Raw genomic sequence first — 26,167 nt, 5'->3', positions numbered from 1 at the left:
ATTAGTGACACCATCACCCCTTAAATATCTTCTTCTAAGATGTGCAGTGAGTGATTTTGGTCACAGCTTGCATGGAGGTGTTGTGAGATGTGGGCATGGGAATGCCACAGGGCTATAGGAATTCCCAGTTGATTTATTTCCAGGATTTGTCCGTCTGGCGGAAGGGAAGAACCGCTGCTCAGGACGTGTGGAGATCCGTGACGGGGACCTGTGGAAAAGTATCTGTGATTCCCACTTTGGTCCCAAGGCTGCTGACGTGCTCTGCAGGGAGTTGCAGTGTGGCGCAGCCCTGCCTGTCGCTGGAGGAAGTCACGTTGGAGAAGGGGTGGGTCCCATGTGGGATGGAGAGCTGCGGTGTGTGGGGAATGAATCCCTCCTCGCCTCCTGCCCCAGGGGGTCCCCTCGGGACCAGCCCTGCACCCACGCAAACAGCGCTGCTGTGAGCTGCACAGGTAAGGACTCAGGGTGGGCTGTTGAACACCGGGGCTGTGCTGGGGGCAGGGGAGGAGGGCAGGGATTGTGCTGGCCTTGGCCTGAGAACAGGAGGGGTGATGTTGTCTCCTGCAGTCTGCAGTTAAGCAGGAAAAGATGCAGAAGCCAATGTCTCGCTTCTGTTCCATCCTCCTGCATTTGGTGCACGGCTGCCGAAAGGTTCAGGATGGGGACAGAGTCCCTCTGTCCCCTTAGTTACTGTAGCTGCTCCTCTGGGTGCAGTTGTGCAGGGGGAAATGCCTGCTGCCCTGCCACAAAGCCCTGGGGCCAAGGAGCAGCACAGGGATCCCTCTGGAAACGGGGCTTCTTCCCATGTGTCGATGTGACAAGGGCGAGAAAGTGAACAGGTTCACTGAGCCTGTGCTTCTCTGCGTGGCAGAAGGGCTTTTCTGCTTCCAGGGCTCCCACGTTTCTGGCCGTTGGTACCCGGGTGTGGATTTGCCATCCTTGGGCACCATCCCTGGGGCCCTGGCTCTGCCAGCTCTGTTCCCTGTGAGGCTGGTGGTGCCTTAACTGGTGGCTCTTTGTTCTGTCATCCCAGAGGCACAGCCAGCCTCGGGGGTACCCAGGAAGGGGTGTGGGCTCTTCACTCTTGTCCTGGAGTCAGGGTGATCCCCGGCCTGACCGGGGGTGGGTTGTGCTTGTGGAGACAAGGGAACTGGGGAATCTGTTCCCAGAGGCTCGCAAAGGGGTGACCTTCCTGCGGGGATCCCAGACAAGGTCAGGGCTGGGCTGATGCCCAAGGACAAGGAGGGGGCATGGGTTGGGAGGCCTCACTGGGACCATCATGTTGCTCCACAAGGGACACGGAAAGTCCTGAGGGAGGAGGTTGAGTTGGGAGGGGCCCAGGGCAGGCTGTGGTCTAGGGGAGCTGGGGGCTCTGGGGAGGAGTAGCCTGTGTGAGCCTGGGGGAGCCCTGGTGGGGATAGGTCCCTTTTCAGGGTGCTGTCTGGGGAGGAGCAGGAGCCCTGGGTGGGCACAGGTCAGGGGCGAGGGGCTGTTGGAGTGGATGGAAGTGTCAGAGTGTGTGGTGCCACAAATGACCCAGCAGGGCTGGAGCCAGGGCACCCCCAGTCTTGCACAGCCCATGACGATAGAAGGGACCCCTGAACTGCCCTGGGGACAGCCTGGAGGGGAGTGGGCTCCCACCCTGGTGCCTCTGACTCCACCTGCACAGGGCTTCCCCGAGACCCGCAGTGCTGGGGCTGAGTGCTGTCCTGACTGGTCCTTTGTCAGTGTTTGAAGGTGCTGTGGAGGTGAGGCTGGCGGACGGCGGCAGGCGCTGTGCTGGGAGAGTGGAGGTGAAACAACAGGGCAAGTGGGGGACCGTGTGTGGTGACTACTGGAGCATGAAGGATGCAGCAGTGGTTTGTAAACAGCTGGGACTGTGGGTCTGCTGTTGAAGCTCCTCAGTACGGAGAGTTTGGGCCAGGATCTGGCCCCATTTGGATGGATGATGTTGGCTGTAATGGCACCGAATCTGCCCTGTCTGACTGCACACACGGAGGATGGGGTGAACATGACTGTGCTCATGGTTATGATGCTGGAGTGGATGTGTTCAGGTAAGGGGACAACCTATTCCATACTTCTGGGGCTCAGATTGTGGAAGGAACCTGGCTGTGCTCTCAGGGAGCAAAAAGTCAGGACACCAGGAGTATTGCCCAGTGTGGACTAGTCAAACTGCTGAGCTGGAACTGTCATTACTGGTGTCCCCAGTCCCTGGGGAAAGCCAGTGGGAACCTGCCCAAGGGTGCCTTACCGTGCCTGGTCCCTGAGCTGGGCACAGATGAACCCTCTATCCCTGCCCTGCATGATCTGTTGATTGCCATCTTTCTCCTCCTGTTCACCCAGGAGCTGTCTGGCAGTGCTCAGGGGCAGCTGCCCCCATGCCAGAGGCACCAGAAGTGACTCCTGTGGCCACCCACCGTCCTGTGGAAGGGCGTGAGATGGGGATCTACTTTTAGGATTGTCCCCCTTCAGCAGACACAGGTCCCTTGGCTGATGTGTTTGTGCCACCAGCACCCCCTGAGAGCAGCTGGGGACGTCGTAGAGTTTTTTTGCCTGTGGCCACCTTGGAGATCAGCTGGCATGTAGTCAGGGTATTGCCAGAGGGCTGTGGGAACACTCAGGGGTCATTGGTTGGTCCAGAATCTGTCCGGCTGCTCTAAGGGCACAGGTCCTCCTGAGGATGTATAGTGATCCATGGTGAGGACCTTTGGACAGCGGTGTGTGACTCACACTTTGGTCCCAACGGTGCCAACGTGGTTTGCAGAGTCTGCTGTGGGTCTGCAATAGACACACACCCCTGAGTGCTGTGATGGTGGAGAGAATGTGTGTAACTTGACATGGATGCCTTTGTGACACCATCACTCCTTAAATAGCTTCTTCTGAGATGTGCAGTGAGCGATTTTGGTCACAGTTTGCGTGGAGATGGTCTGGGATGTGGGCATGGGAATGCCACCAAGATCTGGGAACTCCCAGTTGATTTATTTCCAGGATTTTTCCGTCTGGTGGAAGGGAAGAACCACTGCTCAGGACGCGTGGAGATCCGTGACGGGGACCTGTGGAAAAGTGTCTGTGATTCCCACTTTGGTCCCAAGGCTGCTGATGTGCTCTGCAGGGAGTTGCAGTGCGGCGCAGCCCTGCCTGTCACTGGAGGAAGTCACGTTGGAGAAGGGGTGGGTCCCATGTGGGATGGAGAGCTGCGGTGTGTGGGGAATGAATCCCTCCTCGCCTCCTGCCCCAGGGGGTCCCCCTCGGGACCAGCCCTGCACCCACGCAAACAGCGCTGCTGTGAGCTGCACAGGTAAGGACTCAGGGTGGGCTGTTGAACACCGGGGCTGTGGTAGGGGTTGGGGAACAGAGCAGGGACCGTGCTGGGCCGGGTGTGAGGACAGGAGGGGTTGATGGGTTTGTTTGCAGCATGACAATACTGCAGAAGGAGAACAAAGGCATGTGGTCCCTCTGGCCCCTCCACCAGCTACTGAGGGTACAGGAGCACTAATCCACTCTCTTTTCTCCACATCTGTCCCCAGAGTACACAGGGATCAGACTGGTGAACGGCAGCACAGTGTGTGCGGGGAGGGTTGAGGTCCAGGTGATGGGAACCTGGGGGACCCTCTGTGCCTCCCGCTGGGACCTCTCGGATGCCCACGTTCTCTGTCGTCAACTCAACTGCGGGTTTGCTGAGTCCATTCCTGGAGGAGAATATTTTGGGAGAGAAACTGGCCCTGTCTGGAGAGACTCATTCCACTGTGACGGGACTGAAGCCCTCCTGCAACAGTGCCCAGTGACCACCCTGGGGGCCTCACCGTGCTCCCAAGGGAACGCTGCTGCTGTCCTTTGCTCAGGTTAGTGCTGGAAAAATGCTAGCATGAACGCCATTTGTCACTTGTGTGCAACATAGCCACTAAAAGTAGGGGTTCCATGGCCGTATCAGGCTGAATTTCTCCTTGGGGAAACCCTGGCTTCCCCAGGAGCCAGTCTGGAGGGCTTTCCCTGCTCAGACTGACCGCTCGAATTTGGGAGAGCTGAGGACTGAACGGAGGCAGGCATCTGCCCCCAGGTACAGTGGCTTAGGCCCCAGCACCACCGCCAGGCCCAGGCTCCTCTGTCCTCGTACTGTGCAGCGAGCCCAGGACAGGGCTGCAGGGCTCTGCTCCATCCCTCTGGCTGCAGCCGACCGCATCCCGTCCCCACAGAGAGCCCTGCAGAGCCTCATCCCCCCACCCAGGCAGGAGCTGGTGCCCCCAGCAGCAGCTGACCTGGCTGTGAGCTGCAGAGAGGGCCCAGGCTTTGCCCTTGTTTCTCGTCAGCACAAGGCTCCACCTTGTCCCATTTGGATTGAAAATCCCCCCTCGCCCTGCTCCCTGCAGGGTGCCATGCTCCCGGTGCCGCTGATGGCTGTGGCATTTCTGCTCTCCCCAGGCCCAGCCAGGCTTTGGATCCCTGCGGCTGGTGGGCGGAGGGAGCCGGTGCGACGGACGAGTGGAGATCTTCCAGGATGGGGCGTGGGGCAGAGTCCTGGATGAGCAGTGGGACGTGCAGGAGGCCAGCGTGGTGTGCCAGCAGCTGCAGTGCGGAGAGGCAGGGACAGCCTACAACCCCCCAAAGCCTGAGCGAGGGACGGGCTCCGTGGGGCTGCGAGGGGTCCGGTGTGCAGGGCACGAGGCCAAGCTGACCCTCTGCAACACCTCCCTGCCCGGCAGTGCGCTGGCAGCAGGGCTTGCGGAGGACGTGGGAGTCATTTGCTGGGGTGAGTGGCACTGCCCAGGCGCCCAGGTGACGGTCTGCGCAGGCGGGCAGGCCCTGACAGCGACTGGGGTTTCCACCCGCTGCAGGGAGCCGGCGGGTCCGGCTGGTGAACGGGGCCGGGCGCTGTGCAGGGAGAGTGGAGATCTACTCCCAGGGCATCTGGGGGACTGTCTGCGACGACGGCTGGGACCTGTCTGATGCCGCCGTCATTTGCCACCAGCTGGGCTGCGGAGAGGCAGTGGAGGCAGCCGGCTCCGCTCGCTTCGGGGAAGGCTCCGGGCAGATCTGGCTGGATGGTGTGAACTGCTCCGGGGCCGAAGCTGCTCTCTGGGACTGCCCAGGCTGGGCCCTGGGGGCAGCACGACTGCGGGCACAAAGAGGATGCGGGAGTCGTCTGCTCAGGTCAGTGCCACCTCAGGAGCTGTGGTGGGAGCCTGGTCCCGGGGAGGGCAGGACGCGGGGAGAGCCGGCCATGGCCAAGGCTGCCCCTGGCTGCCTCTGAGCTCCTGCCCGAGTCCCACCCATGCACGGACACCCTCAGTCCCACGGGGGGTCCCTGGGGAGCTCAGCCGTCCCTGAGGGTTAGCGGGAAGGGCAGGGCTGGCTGTAAATCCGGGACTTCTCTCTGCCCCTGGGTGCAAGGGGGATGTGGTGGCCTTGCCCCTACCCGGCTGAGGGCCTGGGGGGGTGTAGAGGTGTCCTGGCTCCCACAGCCCCAGATCAGCCTGTTCCCGCTTTGGGGCCTTTTCTTCCCAGAGTTCATGGCCCTGAGGCTGGAGAACAGCGACGGCTGCTCCGGGCGCCTGCAGGTTTTCTACAACGGGACATGGGGGAGCATTTGCTCTAACTCCATCACTGACAACACGGTGACACTGGCGTGCAAGGAGCTGGGCTGCGGGGACAGAGGATCCCTCGAAACACGCCTGCCCTCTGGCAGGGTGTCTGGCCCTGCCTGGCTGGATCGCGTGCGGTGTGGGGAGACAAACAGCTCTTTCTGGCAGTGTCCCTCCACACCCTGGAACCCACAGTCATGTGAATACCTGGAAGAGGAGATCCACATCACCTGCAATGGTAACTCTGAGGCACCCAGGCACCAGTGTCACCCCAGCTCCTGCTCCCCACAGGGCATGGCCAAACACAGAGAAAGAGCTTGGAGAGGCTTTTACTTTCCATGCCAGACCCTTGTGCTGCCAGTGGCACAAACGTGACCGCGGCCACACACATCCAGCAGCAGTTGCCACCCAGGTTACCAGCAGTGCCTGCGGGAGGCAGAGGCATCTCCAGGTGAGGTCTCAGAAGAGACCAGATGGTTTCAGAAGAGCCTCCCCTCCACAGACAAGCTACTGCTGCTCTGTGAGCCAGGGACCTTCTGGGGCTGAGCAATCAGGGTCCCCCCACAGTCCTGCATGTGTCCCCTGGATGACAGGGTTTCAGTTGCTGCCCCAGATGGTGCAGGGAGGCCCGAGCAGAGCTCAAGCCCCACTCTCTTCTGCATGATCCCCCAAACCAGCCCCTTCACCACAGTGTTTCCTTCTTCAGGGGGACAGCCAGAAATGCCTCCAACCTCGCTGGCACCGTGCCCCAACTCCACGAGCTGCACAGGTAGGGAGCTCCCCTCTGTGTCTGGCAGGGCTCTGCCTGCTCTCCCGGTGCCATGGGAGGTCTTACTCTTCTCCAGCCAGGGAGAAGATTCGTGCCGTGGGAGGCAAGGACGAGTGCTCGGGCAGAGTGGAGGTCTGGCACCGTGGCTCCTGGGGGACGGTGTGCGACGACTCGTGGGACATGCAGGGTGCCGAGGTGGCATGCAGGCAGCTGGGCTGTGGCCCCGCGGTGTCTGCCCTGCATGAGGCTGCATTTGGGATGGGGACGGGCCCCATCTGGCTGGAGCAGGTGGAGTGCCAGGGGACGGAGCCATCCCTGCAGGACTGCTGGGCCCGGCCTGGGGACAGCGGGGCTTGCCGGCACAAGGAAGATGCTGCTGTGCGCTGCTCAGGTTAGTGGCAGGGCTGGGAGCCTTTGCTCGGGTATTAGCAGGGAACTAGGGAAGGACTTTTGTCCACGCGGTCCGGGCATGGACCCCGACCTTCCGAGAGAAAGAACATTCCTGTGGAGTGCAGGAGCCCGGTGCCAGGCAGGGAGCATCCTCGGTGTAACTGGCCATGCTCTGGCCACTGCCCATGGGGCCCTGCAGCCCCAGGACTATCCCCTGGGCTGCCTCTGCCATCCTGCCTGCCTCCCAGAGCAGAGGTGCTGGGCTCTGTCCCGGCCTCCCTTTCTGGCACTACAGGAGGGGCAATTTGGGTGGGATGTGTCAGGGACATCTAGAGACACACACACACACACACACACACACACACACACACACAACACGGTGTGTTGGGGAGGAGGTTTCCTGATACCCACACACCCAGTGTCTCAGCCCAGCTCTCCTTTTCCTCCTCTGCAGCTACACCCAGGACGACAACACCCCCACCCCGAGCAGGTAACTTGTCCTCCCCGGAGTCTGGGTACCCCCGGGGCCAGGCTGTGACCCACAGCTGGATGGAAGGGGCTCCTAGCTGGGGTGTGAAACTGCCTGGAGGAGATACTGGAGTGGTGGCAGGGGGTTGGGGAGAGCTATAATTTACCCAGGATGGTGGAAGCTTTCCTGTCACTCACCCCTGGGGTGCTGCCCCTTCGAAGTTGTCTCCCATGCAGATCCCACCCGAGGCCATCAGAGCAGCAGCGGGAGAGTCTCAGTGCCCGTCATCATGTGCATCATCCTGGGGACCCTTGTCTGCTTGCTCCTGGCCCTCCTGGCTGGGCAAGTGCTGAGCGCCAGGGCTGGGCGCAGAGGTGGGTCCTTGCCCAGAGGTGCCGGGGGGAGATACCTCCTGGTAGGGCTGTAGGGTGCTGCGGGGGGTGTCAGCAAGGGGCACAGGCAGAGCGGGAGGGTGAGACTGTGTGCTGCTACCTGCCTCGTGCTTCCCCGTTGAGTGCCTGGCTGTGGGGCACCAGCAGCAAGGGGTGGAGAGAGCCCCGAGGTGGGGGCAGTTAGCCATGGTGTGAGGAGAGAAATGGCAGAGAGGGGATGGCCAAGGCTGGCAGTGCTCTCGGTAGTGCTGGAGGGGGCTCTGGGGCAAGAGAGATGCTAGGAGGAGTGTGGGGCAGCAGGGTCCATCACCGTGGTGTCAGGCCCCCAGGCTGTCCCCCTGCCCAGCCCTGCCCACCCCCTGGTGGGACAGGGGCAGGTAGGGGCAAGCTCCAGGTGGAGAGGAAATGTGGGAACATATCCGGGGTGAGACAAGGGGGACATGGCGCACAGGCCAGAGGGGCATGAGCACTGTCTCCAAAGGGATGATGTGAGGGTGATGCTGCCCCAGATAATCTTCACACCAATGCTGCCCTCACTGGGGATGTGGCAGCTGTGCCTGGACAGTGCAGTGGGGCTGTGCTGTTGGACCAGTCCTGAGGTGGCACATGGAACCGTTTTGGGGGAGCACAGTGGGGTCCCTTTGCCCCTCTGCCTGTCCCTGTGCCAGCCCTGCCTCTGTCCACAGGCTCCAGAAGAGCCCAGGAGCCCTTCCCCGAGGCTGTGTACGAGGAGATCGGGTACAGCCCAGCGTGGGAGAAACGGGCCAGGTTTGATCGCTCAGGTGGGTGTGGGTCTTCCCTGGAGGCACATCCGCAGGACCCTTTCCTTTGGCCCCAACCAGGAGCTGACCCTCTGAAGCCCCCCAGCCTGTGGTCCCTGTGGTGCTGGGGCTGTGGGGGCTGTGGGGAGAGCATCCAGGTCCTGGGACCAGGAGAGAAGCTTTCTCCCAGTCAGCTTTGACTGTCCCAGCTGGACAGCCCCTCTCTTCCTGCCCCTGCACCCCATGAGACACCCGAGGAGCGAGGGAAGGGGCTGTCCTGGTCCAGCTCTGGAAGCTCCTTTGAGACAGGGTTTGTCCCGGGGGAGCAGGGTGAATTCCCAGCCCTCCTCCCCACACAGCCCCAGCTCTGTGGGTCCCCCTTCCCCAGCAGCGCTGACCGTGAACCACGTCAGTGGGGCTTGCTCCATAACACCCGCTGTGCATCTCTCCAGGCTCCTATTCAGAGGAGTCCCTGACCCAGCTGCAGCCCCACCCTGGGGTCAGTGAGGAGGAGAAAGGTCTGGGATCAGCACCAGGTAACGGAGGCAGGAAGGGGTTGATCTCCCTGCAGACATGGGGTGGACAGAGGTGTCCCTGAGTGTCACCATCGGAGAAGGGGAGGACATGGGCATCACTTGTGGTTCTGCCAAGCCCAGTGTCTGCGCTCTGTGTCCCTGCACATCCTCTCATCCTCTGCTCTGCAGGACGGATCTTCTCACTGTCACCAACTCCCCTCTCCTTTCAGATGTCCTTGTCCTGCCCGGAGGTGACCCAGCAGATGGCTACGATGATGCCAGGGAGGTTCCTGATGCGGGGGAGGATGATGTGCCTGGGCAGGGAGAGTGGGAAATGCCCAGGATGCCAGAGGAGGGAGCAGGGCCCAGGGCTGCACCTGGAGGTGAGAGGGAAAGAGAGCGCCGCCTGTTCCTAGGGTTCCATCCCTGGTGCCCCTCAAGTCACTACCCTACTGACACCCAAACCTGCTGGGAAGGGGGAACCTGGCATGGGAGTTTTCCTTGAAAGGCCCGGGGGTGGGAAAAAGAGCTGAAAGTAGTGAGGAGCGGGGAGGGTGGTGGTGTACAGACCCCATGGGGTGAACTGAAACGTCCGGCCTTGCTGCTTGCAGGGGGCAGCCTGCGCTCCTGGAGAAGTGCCGACGGTCCCTGGAGCTGAAGGAGACACCTCGTCCCTGTCCCCAGGGAACATGGGCTATGATGATGCTGAAGAGGTGCCTGTGGCACTTCCCTGTGAGGACGCAAAGGCTGTGACACCGGAGCTTGGTGCACAGCAGTCCCTGAGCCCCAGGCCAGGAGAGCCCATCCCTGCTGCACAGCTGGGTGCAGCCGGGAGGGAGGAGAGGTCTGTGCAGCTGGGAGAGCTGCGAGCACCAGGGGACTGTCTCCCTTGAGCCATGGGCAGCAGAAACCGCCTGAAGTTTCCTCCATTTTTATTCCCATTTTTATGCTGTGCATTCTTATATTTGCTTATTAAAAGCCTCTGGGGGCTTTGACCCAGAGCTGATGCTTCCCTGCCAGGTGTCAGGGCATCTCCCTGAGGCTGCTCAGGGGGAGCAGAGAACAGAGACACCATGGCAAGGAAGGGACACGTCTCAGGGACAGCAGGCGCAGGGTCAGCCTGTGGGGCTGCGTGAGGCCATGGTCCCTGGGGAATAATCTTGGTGACAGAGACATCTCCATCCTGCTGCCCACAGGCAGCTTCTAGACAAAATGGCTCTCTGATAGGTCCCGTGATGCACCCCAGTGGGAGCACCCATTTTCTCCCCCAAGGGTTCCAGCTGCTCTTTCCCCCAGGCCCTGCCTGGGCCACACTGGTCCCACAGTGCAGAGGCCACGACAGAGCTGCCATGTCAGGGTGAGCCCTGGGCTTTTGTCTCACAGAAGCGAGCCCTAAGGTGACCACAGGGCCCTGAACACCCCAGCCAGCCCCAGGTGGGATCATGGCCTGTGGATTACCTCCCACAATGCTTGGGAGGCAGCTCTGCTCCCCACTGCCCTGGCACAGGGTGCAGAGCCACCTCCTGGGAAACACGTGGCTGGGATTCCCTCTCCTCATGCTTTGCCAGAACCCCAGTCTCCATGGGCTGTTCCTCCTGCCTTGCAGACCCTTGGCAGCCCTGGGCAACCCTCCTCCTGCTCCCCTCCAGCTCCCACCCCTGCCCCCCTGCTGCCTTGCCAGTGATGTCAGTTTGGGTTGTGTGCGGGGCAGTACTTGTGGGCAGGTACAGGAGGGCTGGGAGCACCGAGGATGAGGGCAAGGTTCCCTCAGCGCTGTTAGAGGGCCAGGGGGATGGAGAAAGCTTCCCCACAAGACGCGTGCGGCAGCCAAAAGTCGTGTTCCAGCCCCTGGCCTGGAGAAGGGCCCATCTGGGAGGATGCTCATGTGGGCACATTTCCATGGCAGTGGAGATTTTGTGTCCCTCCACTAAAACAGGTGCTGCTGGGAGCTGAGCCAGGGTCCTTCTCCCTCAGCTGGGGTTTCACCTGCCCCAGCACCCACGGCACAGAAACCTTGTGCAGAAGCCAGGCTGGGAGAAGAGTTTGGCACCTGGGCAGGACCTGGCGCCCAAACTGCCCAACTACCCTCCCTGCTCCCGCTGGTGGGTCTCCGCACTCCACCGGCTATTCCCCAATGGGCTTCTCTTCTGCAGGCTGGAAGGTGTGTTGGGTGTGTGTGGCAGGATTGCCTGTGAGGAGTAGCTGCAGCTCCATAGTGCTGCAAACAGCAGGATCTGGCCCTGGAGCAGAAGTGGAGAGGAGGCAGAGGTTGCCAACATCTTCTCCTATAGCACTGTTGTCCCATTCCCTGCTGGGAGCTCCTCCACCCCTGGGCTGACCCTGGGGGCACCTGGGGGGAGCCGAGGTTCACACATCCCTCTGCCCCACACCTGAGAGCCTTCCTGCTGGCAGCCCTCATGGGAGAGCAGTGTTCCCAGGGCAAGATCCCCACAATGATGCGTGACATCCATGGGCATTAAAAACACAGCCTGGAGAACTCCCACTGGGATAAGCTCCAGCCCTGCATCTCAGATAAATAAGGTATAAAGGTGAAGTAAAGAAGAGGGGAGTGTTATCTTCTGAACATGGGATGGTGGGGGCCTCTGGACAGTATGGACACTGATCTGCACACTCCAGGTGCCCCAAGTGGGAACTGGGGAGAAGAGCCCAGTGCCTGTCCGGTGTGACTGTCCCACCAGCTCTGCCCTCCCACAGGTGTAATATTTCTCCCATAATCTGGCACCTGGTAGAGGTTTGCCTCTTCCTCCTTGAGGAAATAAGCCCCAGGCATGGGTGTGCTTGAGAGGGCAGCACCACTGAGCAGAAAGAACCTGTTTCATGCATTTTGGGACCTAACAGGATGGCCCTGCCAGCTGGGTCCCTTCTCTGCATCAAAGCAGGATTGTCACTGTGCCCCAGATCTGTGTCTGCTCCTGCAGCTCCTGATGATCTACCTGAGGGGGGTCGCAGTGAGACCCCAGCCCTCAGCACCGCTGCCCGACACTGGGCAGAGCTCAGATGTGGAAAGCCCATGGGAGAGCAGCCTTATTTCTCTGAGTTTGGGCTCCCTGTTCCCAAGGAGGAGCAGTGCAACAGGGCGAGGTGCCCCCAGGCTCTGATGACATCCCAGGGTGTGTGGTGGGGGCACACAGGGGCAGAAATCCCATAACCTTTCCTCTAGTCACTGGGCCTTGCCCTGCACCACTCCTCCCACCAGCATCCCAGGAGGTGAGGTGGACAGCAGGCTTCCATCTCCTTGGGGCTGCGGGTGTGGGTTGGGCTCAGGGACCTCCCCACTCCTCCAGTGCTGAGGCCTGTCCTGACAGCAAAGCAGTGCCCTGGGACAGCCCTGGCTGGGGTCTCCGTGGCAGGGTGCCTGAGCAAGGGCAGCTGTTAACTCCAAGGCTGAGAGCCTGACCACATGCAGGGGTGGTATCTTCGTGGTGGTAAACATGGGACAATTGTGCTGCTCAGCTGCAAGGAGTGCCTCTCCCTGGGACTGGGCGGACGATGGCCTCCCTGTGGGCAGTGTGCCCTGGTCTGGGAACTGAGGTTGAGGTGAAGGATGTGTGTGAGGAGGGGAGCAGTCTGTGCACCAGTGAGAATGACCATGAGGATAGAGACAGAGTCTTTGCAGAGACCCCTCAGTGGAGAGATCCCGATCCCTGTGGAGCAGGGAAGGAGATCCAGCTGGAGAACACCCCAAAGACACACTGAGTGGAGAGTCCTGCCCAGGGGAAGGCTGGGGGCTTGTGGCGCAAGAGGAAGGCTCCTTCTAACCTGTAGATGTGCAGCTACAGCGCATGGGCAGTGCTCTGGCAAGAGGGGAAGGAGCAAGGAGGGCCAGGGCAGGATGGACGAAGGCAGCAGGGCTCTGCAAGACCCTAAGGGAGAAAAACATTGCTGAAGCCCGGGGTTGAACCAGGGACCTTTAGATCTTCAGTCTAACGCTCTCCCAGCTGAGCTACTTCAGCCCTGCCCCAGCAGCCCTTGTCCCTGTGCCACCCGTGCCAAGCCACAGCCTGACACACGTGAGGAGAGCTCCTTGGGGACGTTCCCAGGAAAAAGCTGTGCCCAGTGCAAGCAGAGTGGGCCTGGCCTCTCCCTGCCCCTGTGGCCAGGTGGGCTCCAGGTGCGGGGTGGGTGCCAGCTTACAGTGGGAGTGACAAGATATATGTTGGGCCTTAAATACAAAGGTGATGGTTGCAAAGTCAAGTGAGCAGGCCAGGCACATGCAGCTGCAAAGGCTGAGGAAGAAAGAAGTGTGGGATTGGTGGCAGACACCTCTCACAGAGAAGTGAAGGGCCAGGGGAGGAAGAGCTCGTGTTGGTGCCATAGGCTTTTGCTTCATTCTTGTCTGAGCCAGAGCTTTTTGTTCAATATTGGGAGACCATATGTAGGGGGAAAGGAGGCTTGGAAACCTCCAAGGGTCTGGGTTGCAGAGCCTCTCAAGATAACCTCTTCCAGTGTGTAAGTGACCTCATGGTTATGACCTCATGGTCCTCATCTCCTGCCTGAACATTCTTTCCACTTTTGTCCCTTGCCTCTCCTTTTCCCACCATCCACCACGATGAAGAGCCTGGCTCTATTTTCTTAGCTGCCTGACAGGTACTGAAATGCTCCTACGAGGTTTTCCAAAGCCTTCTCGTCTCCATACTGGAGAGTGTTCCCTCAGCCTTTCCTCAGGTGGGAAGCTCTCCAGCCCCCTGTACGTCTACACATGCCCGACTGTATTGGTGCCTCTTCATTGATCTTGCTCCAGTTGATTGATGTCCTTCCTGTACGGGGGGCAGGAGGCCCCAAACTCAGTGCAGTACTGGGCATGTGGTCTAGCAAGCACTGAATGGAAGGGGAGAATCCCTCCCCCTCATCTCCTGGCCATGCTCCTCTTCAGACAGCCAGGATGCTGTTGGACTTCTGGGTTGCCAGCCGTCACCGCTGACTCATGTGCAGCTTGTTGTCCACCATGACCCCCAGGGCCTTTTCTGCTGAGCTGCACCCCACCCAGGGCTGTTGCCCAGGGTTAGGCCAGCCCAGGGAAGGACTTGGTTGAAGATGAGGGGTGTTGAGGGAAAGGATTAGGGAGGTAGGTAGGGCTTAGATTTCAGGTATCTGGTGAGGGTTTCAGCTTCAGTGATCAGGGCAGGGCTAACGATGAGAGCTCACCTTTCAGGGTTAGGTGTTAGGCTATAGGCAAAGGTTTAGGGGGAGCTGCGAAGTGCCAGGCCTGAGGGGCAAGGATGTGGCACTCGGCGTGTATTTGTCCTCAGAGTGACCGGGGGAAAACCTCAGCTGCTGATGACCAAAGGCATCACCATTCAGATGGGCTGGGAATTAGCACTGAGCCCCTTGGCAGGGCACATCCAAGGGGCTACACGACACAGGATGTCTCTGTCTCCTTTCTTTGTCACCCTGAAGTCACTTGCCTCTGTTCTTCTGCTCTAATCAGCCCCCAGAGAGGCTCACGTCAATCTCCTGAGGGAGCTTCCTCACCCAAACCCCTCAGCATGCCCCACTAAACCCCAAAGACTCTATTCCTCCCATAGCTCTCCAGACTCAGTAACTTTCCCCTGGGAGCTTGTTAGAGTGCAGCAACTCTAATTAGTTTATTCTTGCATCTTAATTTCTGTCCAGTCGCAGGGGGGCTTTTAGAACAGGCTGTTTTGACGATGGGTTTTGCTAAATATAATGATGTTAACAACCACATGATGTAACACAAGTGCATTTCTTTCTCAGTTATACCTCAGAAATGCTTTGAACATTGACAAATGATTTTTCTGTTGACTGTAAAATGTTACCCACAACACCCCAAATTAATTTGCTAGAGGTGGGCATGGAATAAGGAGGCACAGGAAGATAGGCAGGGAGATCACTAGAGGCATGAGGTCGTAACAAGGCTCTGGACTAGAAATTTGGCCAAGAAGGTGGAAAAGTTGATTTAAACTGCCAAACTCTCTTTTTAGCCAACTTGCTAATTGTGCGTATAGTTATAATTTCCTATCTATTTGTCTAGCATATTTCTTCTATGGTCATCACTTGAGGAAGGTAGACCTTAGTGGAGGCTTGGACTTGGCATACAGTTGAGGACTTCATTGTTGTTTGTTTGTTTGTTTGTTTTTTAATAATTTGTCTCATATTTTACTTCCGTTTCTTCAAAATTAATAAGATTCCTGTGACTATTTACAGTCAAGTCTCAGGGTAAATCAGGTGGGAATTGGTGCAAAGGAGCTGTAACATTCAGCTGTGAACATCAGTGAGGAAGTCTGATGTAGAAGAATGCAAGTCCCAGGCAGCCCCTGAGGGAAATGGTGGGGCTGGGGAGGTGGGGAGGAAAGTTCCCCATACAGTGGGGGACCATGAGGAGACCGCTGTTGTTACATTTCCTGTCCTCTGTAGAAGACCATCAGAATTGGAGAAAGCTTCTCTCACTTCTGTAAAATTAAGAAAGGATTAAAAACCCCTTCAAAATGAACAAAGAAAAAAAAATATTTACGAAGTTGTCATTAAAATCTTCCACTTTAAGTAGACTCCTGAAGCCTCTCCAATTAGCTGTACAAGATTGGAAGTCCTGAAATAATTGATGGAAGAGATGTGGCTCGTTCAGGTTTTCTGCATTTTAATGAGACCCGGGGTGTATTTGGTGCTTGAACCTCAGATACTGAGAGGACCTGAACCAACCTCTGAAGGGGTTAAAGTCAGAAGCAAAATCCAAAGTGTCTTGGAGTGTTAATTGGCCCCTCTGAGGCCCATTACAGACCAGGTGTCCCCATGGATTAGTTAGAGAAGAAAATTGGAGGCTGTGAGTACAGGTAGGCAAAGGCACTGTGCAAGGGGAGCTGATGCTGAGTAAAACTTGATATATTTTATCATGCCAAGTGGTCAGCCCCAAGAAGGGGGATCCCATCCCTCACACTGGCTCAGGGCTCTTCCTGGGGCACTGTGGGGTGGGGTGGGCAATGCTGAGTGGAGGACAGTGGTACCACAGCTCCCAGCCTCCCTGGGGGGCTGCAAGGAAGCCACGAGGCCCCAGTTCCATGCGATTATCATGTCTCCTTCCAGGCCTTGGTAGCAGAGACAACTGCCATAACCAAGGGGACAGAGACCCCCAGGCTGTGGACACCCAACCTATGGCATCTCCCTGCCTTTCCTGAGATCTCTCCTTCCTCCCTGCCTGTTCCTTGGAACACAAAGCACTGCATTGATCCAGGCTCTGGGTGACCTCTGGCACCACAGCAATTACCCTTTAAGGGACATTTTTTTCTCCTCCTGTCCAGTCTCAACCTCCCAAGCTACACTTTGTGATGCTTTTCCTTTTCTCAGGTGGTTTCCCACTACAAAGAAAAGCTCCACCATCTCTGAAACCACCCCAAACTCCTAATTTCAAGCTACTTTTTTACTCCCGCACGACCTTCCACACCATCAGGACAAGGAAGCCCAGGTCCCTCAGCTACTCTACACACTTCATGTGCTTCATGCTCCCTAAACCCACCTTTGCAGACATCCTCTGGGCACTCTCCCATTCCTTCCTGCTCCTCAGAATGGGAAGACCGGGAGTATGTTACAGGTGTGGCCACACCAGTGCTGAGTCGAGGGGGATGATAACTCCCCGTGTCTCGATGGTCATGCTACAATGCAGCTCCATATGCAGGAGCTGGCTCTATTCATGGTGAGCCTTTACTAGCAGCACATATGTCATCACTCACAGTGCCCAGGGCCTTCTCCTCAGACTCACTCCTCTGCCGGTCCAGTCCCACTTTGCCCCTTCTCCTTGTACAACTTGAGGTTCCTGCTGGCCAAAGCCCCAAGTATCTCAAGGTCCCTGTGCACTGAAGCTCCAGCACATCAGCATTTAAGGCATGTGTGCAGATGGTTCCTCTGAGAGGACAACAACTTGAGTGGATGTATGGCAGTATGGGTAAGAAAAAGAAATGCTCATTTAATGGAAATGATGACGAAGGTGGAAAGCACTACTGTAACGATGAGCTAGCTCATCCTCAGTCACACTGAACTTCACAGGAAGACAACGAGCAGCGAGGTTGACCTAAATCTATGTGCCTCAGAAGGTCAGTACCACACCTTATTGGGCAATGACAACGTCAAGTTTGGGGATAAAAGTGACAAAAATCAGCATTTGCTGATGTCCAAAACTTGCATCAAGCTCCTGCCAGCAGGCAGCGGAGGCACGGACGCAGAAGCCACCCCGACAAGAATGTTTTGCACACTGAAAAGTCTTTTTGGTTGAAGGCAGATCGTGACGAGGGCTGAGCAGTTTGTCACAACAGGCAGAGCACAGCCTGACATTTCTGATCCTAGTTCACGTGACTGCAAAGAACAACAGGAAGGAAACTGGTGCTTGCAAAAGGCCTGGATCATGACCATGACCCATGGCCTTTGGTCACAGAGGCCAAATGATCCAACCAGCTGGTGTGCATGTCAGATGCAGAGGGCAGTGGAGCCCATAAGAACTTGCCTATTTGACAATAAGGGTTGCAGGGAGCCAGGCTTACCAAGAAAGGCAATCTGCAAAGTCCTGATTTCAGCTGGGACAGAGTTAATTTTCTTCCTAGCAGCTGAAGCAGTGCTGTGCTTTGGGTTTAGGGTGAGAACAATGTTGAGAACTCCAGGATGCTTTAGTTGTTGCTGAGTAGGGCTTATCCTAAGTCGAGGATTGTTCAGTTTCCCATGCTGCCAGTGAGGGGGGGCACAAGAAACTAAGAGGGAGCATGACCAGGACATCTGACCCAAACTAGCCATAGTGTTATTTGATACCACAGGACATCAGGCCCTGTATATAAACAAGAGGGAGGAAGGCAGTGAGTTGGCCAAGAGATGTGGATCACTGCTTGGGGGGACCAGCTGGGCATGGATCAGTGGGTACAGAGCAATTGCACTGGGCACCCCTTGTCTTTTTCTTTGGTTTTATTCCTCTCTTTTTCTTATCTTCCTTTTCATTACAATTATTGCAACTATTTCTATTATTATTATTAATATGATTATTATTACTACATCTTGTTTCAATTATTAAATTCTTCTTATGCCAACCCATGAGGATTTTTTGTTATTTTTTTTTTTTTTTTTCTGATTCTCCTCCCCATCCCACCAGGGGAGATGTGGGGATAATGAGTGAGTGGCTGCATGGTGCTTAGCTGTCAGCTGGGGGTAAACCACAATATTCCTTTTTGGTGCCCAAAATGTCATCCGGTGGTGTGACCACAGCCCTGAGCAGTACAGCTGGGAGTGGCAGTTGGTCCTGACACCAATCACCACTGGGTAGTACAGGACCTGCAGCAGTTGAGTTTGGGGTCTGGATGGTGCCATTTGTTGTCCTGAGACAAATGTGAAGACTCTGGTTATGTCCTATTAAAGAGGAGCCCAAGCACCCCTCAGGTCATTCTGGATATCCAGAGAAGTGGGGGGGGTGGGAGCAATGGGCAGGCCTGAAGCCTGTCTTCAAATCTTAGAGGTGTTTCTTTCCCAAGGTGGAGATGGTGTGGGTACAGGGAGAGTGGCCTGATCCTCCCGTGCCAGGCAGAGCATCCAGCCCAGGGGTGCAGACATCTGGAGGAGGCTCAGACCAGAGGTGTCTATAGGAGATCCTCCTGCCAGCACTGAATTTGGGAGATGCTTTGGCAGGGCTTCCTAAGGGCTGATACAAAGGAGACAATTCCATTTCATCTTCAAGGCCAAACCTGTTGAAACACAAAAACCGTATGGGCTTTCATGGATGAAGTTGAGCAACCATGGCAGGAGGCCAGCACACTTTCTTGTCCACACTTGCCACTGCAGTTGCCTGTGCCTGAACCTGCCCACTTGCTTTTCCTGCAGCCACATTTTCACTGGAATTCCATGGAAATCCCAGCGCTCCTACTCTCAAGCTGGCATCCACTCCAAGCCCATGCAGCCTGGCCAACCACTGAGGCACCAACCACCTAGTGCCCCTGTGTGCAGCACAGGGCATGGCTCACACACCCCCTTTCCTTGTTGGTGCCCCTGCTCCCAGCACTGCTGTGCTGTCCCCAGATGCCACCCTCTTGCCACCAGCCTGCCTGTGGGACGGGGTGGAGATGCACAGAGGGCTGAAGGGGTTCAGGATGCCCTGGGGTAGCACAGAGACCTTGTCTGTACATGCAAGGATGGAGCTAGGAAAGGCAGAGCTCAACTGGTGCTCAAACTGGCAAGGGATGCAGAAGGTAGCAAAAGGGACTTCGGTAAGGGTGTTAGCAGCCACAGCAAAGCTAAAAAAAGAAAAGCGGGCCCAAAACTCAGTGAAGGAGTGGACCTAGTGACCAAGAACACGTGGAGAGACTTTCAGCAAGCTGGTTGGCCATACATGATTCTGTGGGTCCTCTATGGGGTGAGTTACAGCCAAGGGTGCTGAGGGTGCTGGCCAAGGTCAGTGTGTGGCTGCTTCTGTCACCCTGGAAAGGCCATGGCAGTCAAGGAGGTTCCTGGTGTCTGGGAAAAGGCAAACATGCCACCCATCTTCATGAAGAGCAAAAAGGAAGATGAGGGAGCTCCAGGCTGCTCAGCCTCACGTCTGTCCCGGGGAAAGTGATGGAGCAAATCCTCCTGGAAGCCATTTCCAAGCACCTGAAGGAGAAGAAGGGGATTTGGAACTTCCAGTAAAAACTGAATAAAGACAAATTCTGCCTGACCAACCTGAATACCATTTACAATGAGATGATGGGCCCTTTGGATAAGGAGAGAGGTAGATGCAGTAGCCCTCAGTGAAAAGGTCTGCCTGGGATCCACACAAAGTTGAAGACAAATGACAGTGTTCATCCTGTCACTGTGCTGGGACAACTCCAGACAAGAGGCCAGGATGGGGACAGCAGCTCTGCAGAAAAGGACCTGGGAGTCTGGGTGCACAAGCGGGACAGGAGGGAGCAGTGTGCCCTTGGGAAAAGGCAGGCCAACCTTATCAATGTCTGGATTAGCAAAATCACAGCCATCAGGGAAAGGGAAGTGACTCTTCTCCCTTATTCATGGACCCCAGTAGGATTGCTGTGTCCAGTGTGGGTCTCCCCAGCACAAGAAAGACCTTGACAGGCTGTGAATAGTCCAGCAGAGGCTGGAAAGATGGTTGGCGCCTGGAGCACATTGTGTACTAGGAGAGGCTAAGTGGGCTGTTTGGTTTTGAGGGTTGGGTTTTTTTGGAGAAATCCCTCAGAGACCAGCAGCCAAGCAAGGGCCCAGGGGAGATGGTGGGATCTCGGTCAATAGAGATGTTCCAAACTCATGGAGACAAGTTCTGGTGCACTTGACCTAGCACAAGTTGTCTGAGTATGGGCTTGGAGACCAGCTTAGGCAGGAGCTATGGCACATCAGGTCTGAGGGTCAGTATGAAGCTGTTTTCTTCTTTGGTCATAACGGTGGTGGAGTTGGGTATCAGAGTTGAGCCTGTATGCACCCTCACTGCACTGACATCATTAGAGCCCAATAAATTTTTCCTTTTAAAAAATTTTCCTTCTACCTGTGAGTGCTTGTGCAACCCTCACAGCTTCCATCCAGCAGAAATCGCTTCAGGCTGCCATGGTTCCCCTTTGTACCAAGAAGAATCCTGGTGTGAGAACATCTTGAAGGGCTCACCCATGCGCTGAGCACAGTGTGAGCTCTTCTGCAGGAGTCATTCCTAATCTGGCACTCATGCCATGGGCTGAGGACTATCCCAGCCCATCTCCAAGGCCAAGCCTTGCCAGGACCGTGCAGGCAGGCCAAGGCGACCAGCTCCAAGCAGAGACACACCCTGTGGGTGCCCACGCGGCTCACAGAAGGGCACCCACAGAAACCTCATCGCCCAGCACAGAGGGGCTGTGGCAGTGCCGATGGGTGGCAGTGGGCAGAGCAGGGAGGACCTCCTCAGCTGGGCTGGCCACGTCCTGCTGCCCCACATGGCCCCACAGCCCCATGGTGCAGGCACTGCTTGGAGCAGGGTGGTTGTTCAGGGTGGGGAAATGTCTGCCCAGCACAGACCCCGTGGCAGCCGTCCATGGTTCTTCCTCCAGCAGTGGCAGCCTCTCACCACCACCCGACCCTAGGTGAGCCCAACGTAGGATTTTGCAGGCAGACATGTGTAAGAAAATGAAAGAATTGTTGCCTCAAACAGTCATAAACACAGAAAAATTTGACAAGCTTTGGCCATTGTGATCAGTCTATGGAACACCACCCAAGGAAGCATGGAGTGTATCGAAGGGTGCACAGCTCCACTCCCTCATGGTTGTATTGCCAAATTCCTTAGATAAGCCTCAATGAAGGGAAACAAATTGAGTGAAACCATATGTTCAGGTTAAAGGAGTGATAAGAGAGAGAAAGAACCAGCACCAGAAGGACCTAAGCAAAAACTGAGGAAAAAATCAATGGTGTTGGGGCGAGCACAACCACTGACTCAATTGACAAAGGGGGTAGGGGCACCCGATCCCCCTTCCATGCACACACAGAACCCACCTTCCACCTTTTCCTCATCTCTCATGGAAATGTGTTGGAGGAGAACCTGCCTCTGCTTGTTTAGTATGAACATCAGCAGAGAAAGTGAACTTAAAAGGCAACAGAAAAGTTTGCTGGGGGTGCACCTACCGCTCAAGATTACCAGACCTGAGAAAATGCTGGAACTTGGGGTAGTGATCCACATATTTTGACTCTCTTTCTCTCTCTCCCTTTTCCTTTTCTTCCTTTCTTTTCTTCCTTACAGGTTTATTAATAAGAGGCCACATTGCTTGCTATCCTTTTCCAAGTTTAAGTTGTTTCTACTGCAAGTAAAACAGTTTTAACCAGTCATTTGGTGTCATTTCACTTTAATTTAACCCAAGGGGACCACAGAACCTTTATGCTTCCCTGCATTCCCAGTCTGGCTCATAACAACCTTGGAAAGGCTCATTGCCAGTACGATATTCATTTTTGGCTACCTGGCCTCTGCCTTCAAATGCACGCTATGAGAGAAGCACACCTGTGGAGCACCTCGTCTGCACAGTCAGAAGGGGTTCTGTAAGCATCAGCAATGTTGCCCTCAGCAAGAAGGCATTTCTCAACTGCCAGAAGGCACAGAGCACATTTAGGGAATATTAATACACTCAGAAACACACACCTCCGTGGTTCACCTCGCTGAACTTCCTTCACCATTCTTTTAAGCAATGAACACAGAGAAATGTTCTTCCTCCTAGGGGTCCTACTAGGAGAGAGTGGAAAAGAAGGACCTTGGCCCTCCATGGTGTTGGAGAAGAGCAGAATGCACCTCATTCAAAAGAGGGAAGCAGCAATATGTTTTATTGAGGTAAAGTACTAAATTGACAGAGTTCCATAAGTGCGATGGAACTGAACAAAGTTTTGATAGGGGCTTGATAAGGTTCAGTAAGATTGATGGTGAGGTTCACCTTAATAATTACTGCATGGAGGAAACCCACAAAGGAAAATAGAGTTAGAATTGAGTTAGAATGTTTCACATAGAGACCAGAGATGCAAGGAGAGAGGAGGACACTGCCACTGTGTCACACTCCAAGGGGCCCCCATAACAAATCCTGTCACGTGTAAAGAGGGGTCCAGCCCAGTGAGCCAGGCTGGGAGGCCCCCACATCCCAGACCGGCCATGCAGGGTTACTGGGGCCAAGTCTGGGCTTTGAACTGTGCAGGAAGACACAGTCCATGTGGGCTACGAAAATGGAAAACCAGGGCAAAATGCCAACTTGGGAAGGCCATGTGTGTTGGAACAAAGAGGAAAAGACCCAAAGGGGATCCCCAGGAAGAACCACATGAAGGAGGAGAAACAGAAAATATGCCTGTGAAATGCAAACTGCTTTTTGAGGTGTGACACCAAAAATTCAGGTGGTGGTGGGGACATCCAATTCCCCATGCTTGTGAGGGATCTCACAGCTACCTGTAAGACCATTGTGGCGGGCAGGTCAGTGCTACATGTTTTGCCTTGTCCTTCGGCTGACGACCTGATCAAAAAGCTCTGTCTGACTGAGCCAGGGGAGAGGTCAGGAGTGGGCTGGGACTTGGGCATTCACCCCACAGCTCCAACACTTCTGAAGGGCACAGCAGCCCCAGGGAGCATCCCAGGGAGGGATGGCAGCCTCCCCAGTGTTCCCACTACTTGAGCTGGTCCAAAGGGTGTGAGGAAACAGAGTCCAGGCACTCTCTGTCTGTCCTGCATTCATGCTGCAAGTGACCCTCAGCCCTGGCTGCCTTTCTTCCACTTCTGCCTCCCCACCAGCCCTGCTGCCCAGGACAGCAGGAGACCCCCAGCCCTGGGGCTCCTCGGGCAGCTTCCACATTTCTCCAGTCTCCTTTCCCCGTGCCTGCTGCATTTTCACTGGCTCACACCAAAATGCAGGGTCATGGTTTATGGGTATCTGGATTTAGTGCTTTACTCTGGGTGATCCTCACCTTTGAGGGGTGTCTCATCTCCTGAGTGTCCATTCACTGCCCACCCCAGGGCACACAGAGAGTGTCTTTTCTTTCCTGACCCCTCCAGACTCCTTTCCGCAGGGAACACTACATGCCATCAGCCCTGCTATACATGTGGCTGCCTAAAGAGGTAATGGAGAGCTCCTGCAGCACCTACACAGCCCCTGGAAACCAGGAATAGTCTTTGAAAGCACCACTTGGTTTCCAATAGATCACACAGTGGCCACAAGTTTATCACCCCAAAGCAGGAATTAAAGAATGAGAAAATACATTTTAAAAAGTCAAATTCCTTGGGCTTATTCTTGGTAGCAGCTTAGTTAGGACAGCCCAGCCTTCAGGCACTGCACACAGGAGACCCCTTTTATTGCTGAGATGCTCTCAGGGAGGCTGGATCTGGTAGTGTGTTCAAGGCATTTGAGAAAGGGTCGGACACAACAGATGAAGCCTCTAGAGAAGTGGAATGAAGCCAAGCAGTTACCTCTTATGATAATTATCAGAAGGGAAAAATAAATCAGAGGCTTGTCCTAAGCCAAGCTCTGGGTACTCTGCAGAGAAGGTGAGGCAGGTTACTGCTGGTAGAACAAGGTGCGTTGGATCAATTCCTTCACGGCATCCTTGAGCTCCCTGTTCCTCATGCTGTAGATGAAGGGGTTCAATGTTGGAGGTACCACTGAGTACAGAACAGCCACCACCAGATCCAGGGATGGGGAAGAGAAGGAAAGGGGCTTCAGGTAGGCAAAAAATGCAGTGCTGATGAACAGGGAGACCACAGCCAGGTGAGGGAGGCACGTGGAGAAGGCTTTGTGCCGTCCGTGCTCAGAGGGGATCATCAGCACGACCCTGAAGATCTGCACATAGGACAGCACAATGAAAACAAAAGAAGCAAAGAATAAAAATGCAGTAAACACAAGGAGTCCAACTTCCCTGAGATAGGAGGAGTCAGAGCAGGAGAGCTTGAGGATCTGGGGGATTTCACAGAAGAACTGGTCCACCACATTGCCATGGCAGAGTGGTAGGGAAAATGTGTTGGCAGTGTGCAGCAGAGCATTGAGGAATCCACTGCCCCAGGCAGCTGCTGCCATGTGGACACAAGCTCTGCTGCCCAGGAGGGTCCTGTAGTGCAGGGGTTGGCAGATGGCAACGTAGCGGTCGTAGGCCATGACGGTGAGAAGGGAATATTCTGCTCCAAGGAAAAATACAAAGAGAAAGACCTGGGCATAACATGCCAAGAAGGAGATGACCCTGGTATCCTGGAGGGAATTGGCCATGGAACTGGGGAGAGTGGTGGAGATGGAGCCCAGGTCGAGGAGGGAGAGGTTGAGGAGGAAGAAGTAAATGGGGGTGTGGAGGTGGTGGTCGCAGGCGATGGCGGTGATGATGAGGCCGTTTCCCAGGAGGGCAGCCAGGTAGATGCCCAGGAAGAGCCAGAAGTGCAGGAGCTGCAGCTCCCGTCTGTCTGCAAATGCCAGGAGGAGGAAGTGGGTGATGGAGCTGCTGTTGGACATGGTCTCCATATGAACCCAGGGGCCTGTACCAGAGGGAAAAGACAGTGACAAGTGAGGACAGACTTCTCTGGGTAAAACCAAAGACTTCTCTCACACATTCGTGACCACACCTCAGACCCCCTCCCTTTCTCCTGCTTGGCAGGACCTTTGTGCAGCTCCCTGGCTGTTGCTCTGGTTTGTGCTGGCTGGGGGTGCTGTGAAGAGCAGGGCCTGTGGGCTCCCAGATGTGTTGGATATGCTCTAGGCTAGGCTCTGCTTGGGAGCAGGGGGCACGTAGGGGCCAGGTCTGATAGATTTTCTCAGGTGAATTCCCTCTCATCATCAAAGGGCTTGACAACACCTCCACCCCCAATCTGAAGCAAACTTGACTGCATCAAGGAGATTCATGCTTTTGTTTCTGTTTTTTTCTTTCAGAAAGCTCTTCCCTACCACCCCACCACCCCCACCCCAGCCCCATCTCCTTTAGGGAGTCTTCTCTGAAGGCAGAAATGCTGAGCATCTCTGCTGTGCTCAGGCTGAGCAGCCACTAGTCCTGGGAGGCAAAAAGCTTTGCTGTGGCTTAGCACAGGGGCAGGCGAGCTGGTCTGTCCGTTTGTCTTGTTCCCAGCTGCCCTGTCTCTGCCCCTTGAAATGGAGGGGGATTGCACTCCTGAGGTACCCGGAGAAGCAATCAGACCCCGCTGAGAGCAGAGGGATCCACTGCAGATCACTAAGTATTTCACCCTGCCACCAGGAACCTTCACAAGGTCTCAGCACCCCACTCCTTGCCAAGGACACAGAGTTCATTTTTCCAACAAATCAACATAATCCTGCTTGTAGCATCTCAGGGATTCTCCAATGGGTTTTACACACAAACGATGCAGGAGAGATATGCCATCTGCAGGGCGGCTCCCAGCTTGGGAGGACACCCCAAGGAGTCACCAAGTGTCCTCATGGTGGCATCTCCTGAAGTCAGCTCAGTCCTCAACCACACAGGCTGCACGGCCCAGAGCCCCACAGCTTCGAGGAGAGCTGGGACACCGGGTTCCCACCAACACATCTGCATGGGAGGACCCACTGAGCTCCGCGCTGACCCTTCAGCTGAACCCCCCACCCCCAGAGTGCCTGACAGCCACAGCAGGAGCGGCACAGGCGCAAGGAGAGACGAGCAGACGCGCCGGAATGGCCCAGCTGGGAGAGGCCAGCAGAGAGACAGCCAGGCACTCGGGACAGCCTTCCCCTGTCCCAGCTCTGCCCGCCACCTCCCAGCTGGTGCCACCGCAGGGCAGTCACCCTCAGCCCCTGTGCTGCACGGGCACGGGGCAGGAGAGATGCCCTTCACCTCTTCTTGGCGCTCAGGGGGGTGAGAAGGCTGCTGGTGGCCTGGACTCCATGGCTGTGAGGGCAG

General features: G+C 56.1%; 2 protein-coding genes and 1 non-coding gene across 3 annotated transcripts; 1 reads left to right on the top strand and 2 right to left on the bottom strand.

The window, feature by feature from the left end:
- Nucleotides 1-2,011: 2,011 nt before the first annotated feature.
- LOC122153597 (antigen WC1.1-like) lies at nt 2,012-9,628 on the top strand. Its single transcript, XM_042793999.1, is given in 12 exon segments — nt 2,012-2,054; nt 3,528-3,842; nt 4,655-4,747; nt 4,833-5,083; nt 5,085-5,148; nt 5,503-5,817; nt 6,425-6,739; nt 7,444-7,581; nt 8,286-8,381; nt 8,813-8,896; nt 9,106-9,202; nt 9,487-9,628. Coding segments are annotated over 12 exon segments (1,953 nt in total).
- A 3,148-nt stretch (nt 9,629-12,776) lies between these two features.
- On the bottom strand, nt 12,777-12,849 carry TRNAF-GAA. Its single transcript has one exon. It is a non-coding gene; the product is annotated as a tRNA-Phe (tRNA).
- A 10,992-nt stretch (nt 12,850-23,841) lies between these two features.
- Nucleotides 23,842-24,399, bottom strand: LOC122153596 (olfactory receptor 14J1-like; the record flags this gene model as incomplete). Its single annotated transcript, XM_042793998.1, has 1 exon — nt 23,842-24,399. A coding segment is annotated over one exon (558 nt), but the record flags the coding sequence as incomplete, so codon positions are not given.
- Between the last annotated feature and the right edge of the window lie 1,768 nt (nt 24,400-26,167).

This window comes from Tyto alba, unplaced genomic scaffold, assembly GCF_018691265.1.
Source record: "Tyto alba isolate M040663 unplaced genomic scaffold, T.alba_DEE_v4.0 Super-Scaffold_200000175, whole genome shotgun sequence".
Lineage (NCBI taxonomy): Eukaryota > Metazoa > Chordata > Aves > Strigiformes > Tytonidae > Tyto > Tyto alba.
This window is presented reverse-complemented; position numbering and strand designations above follow the sequence as displayed.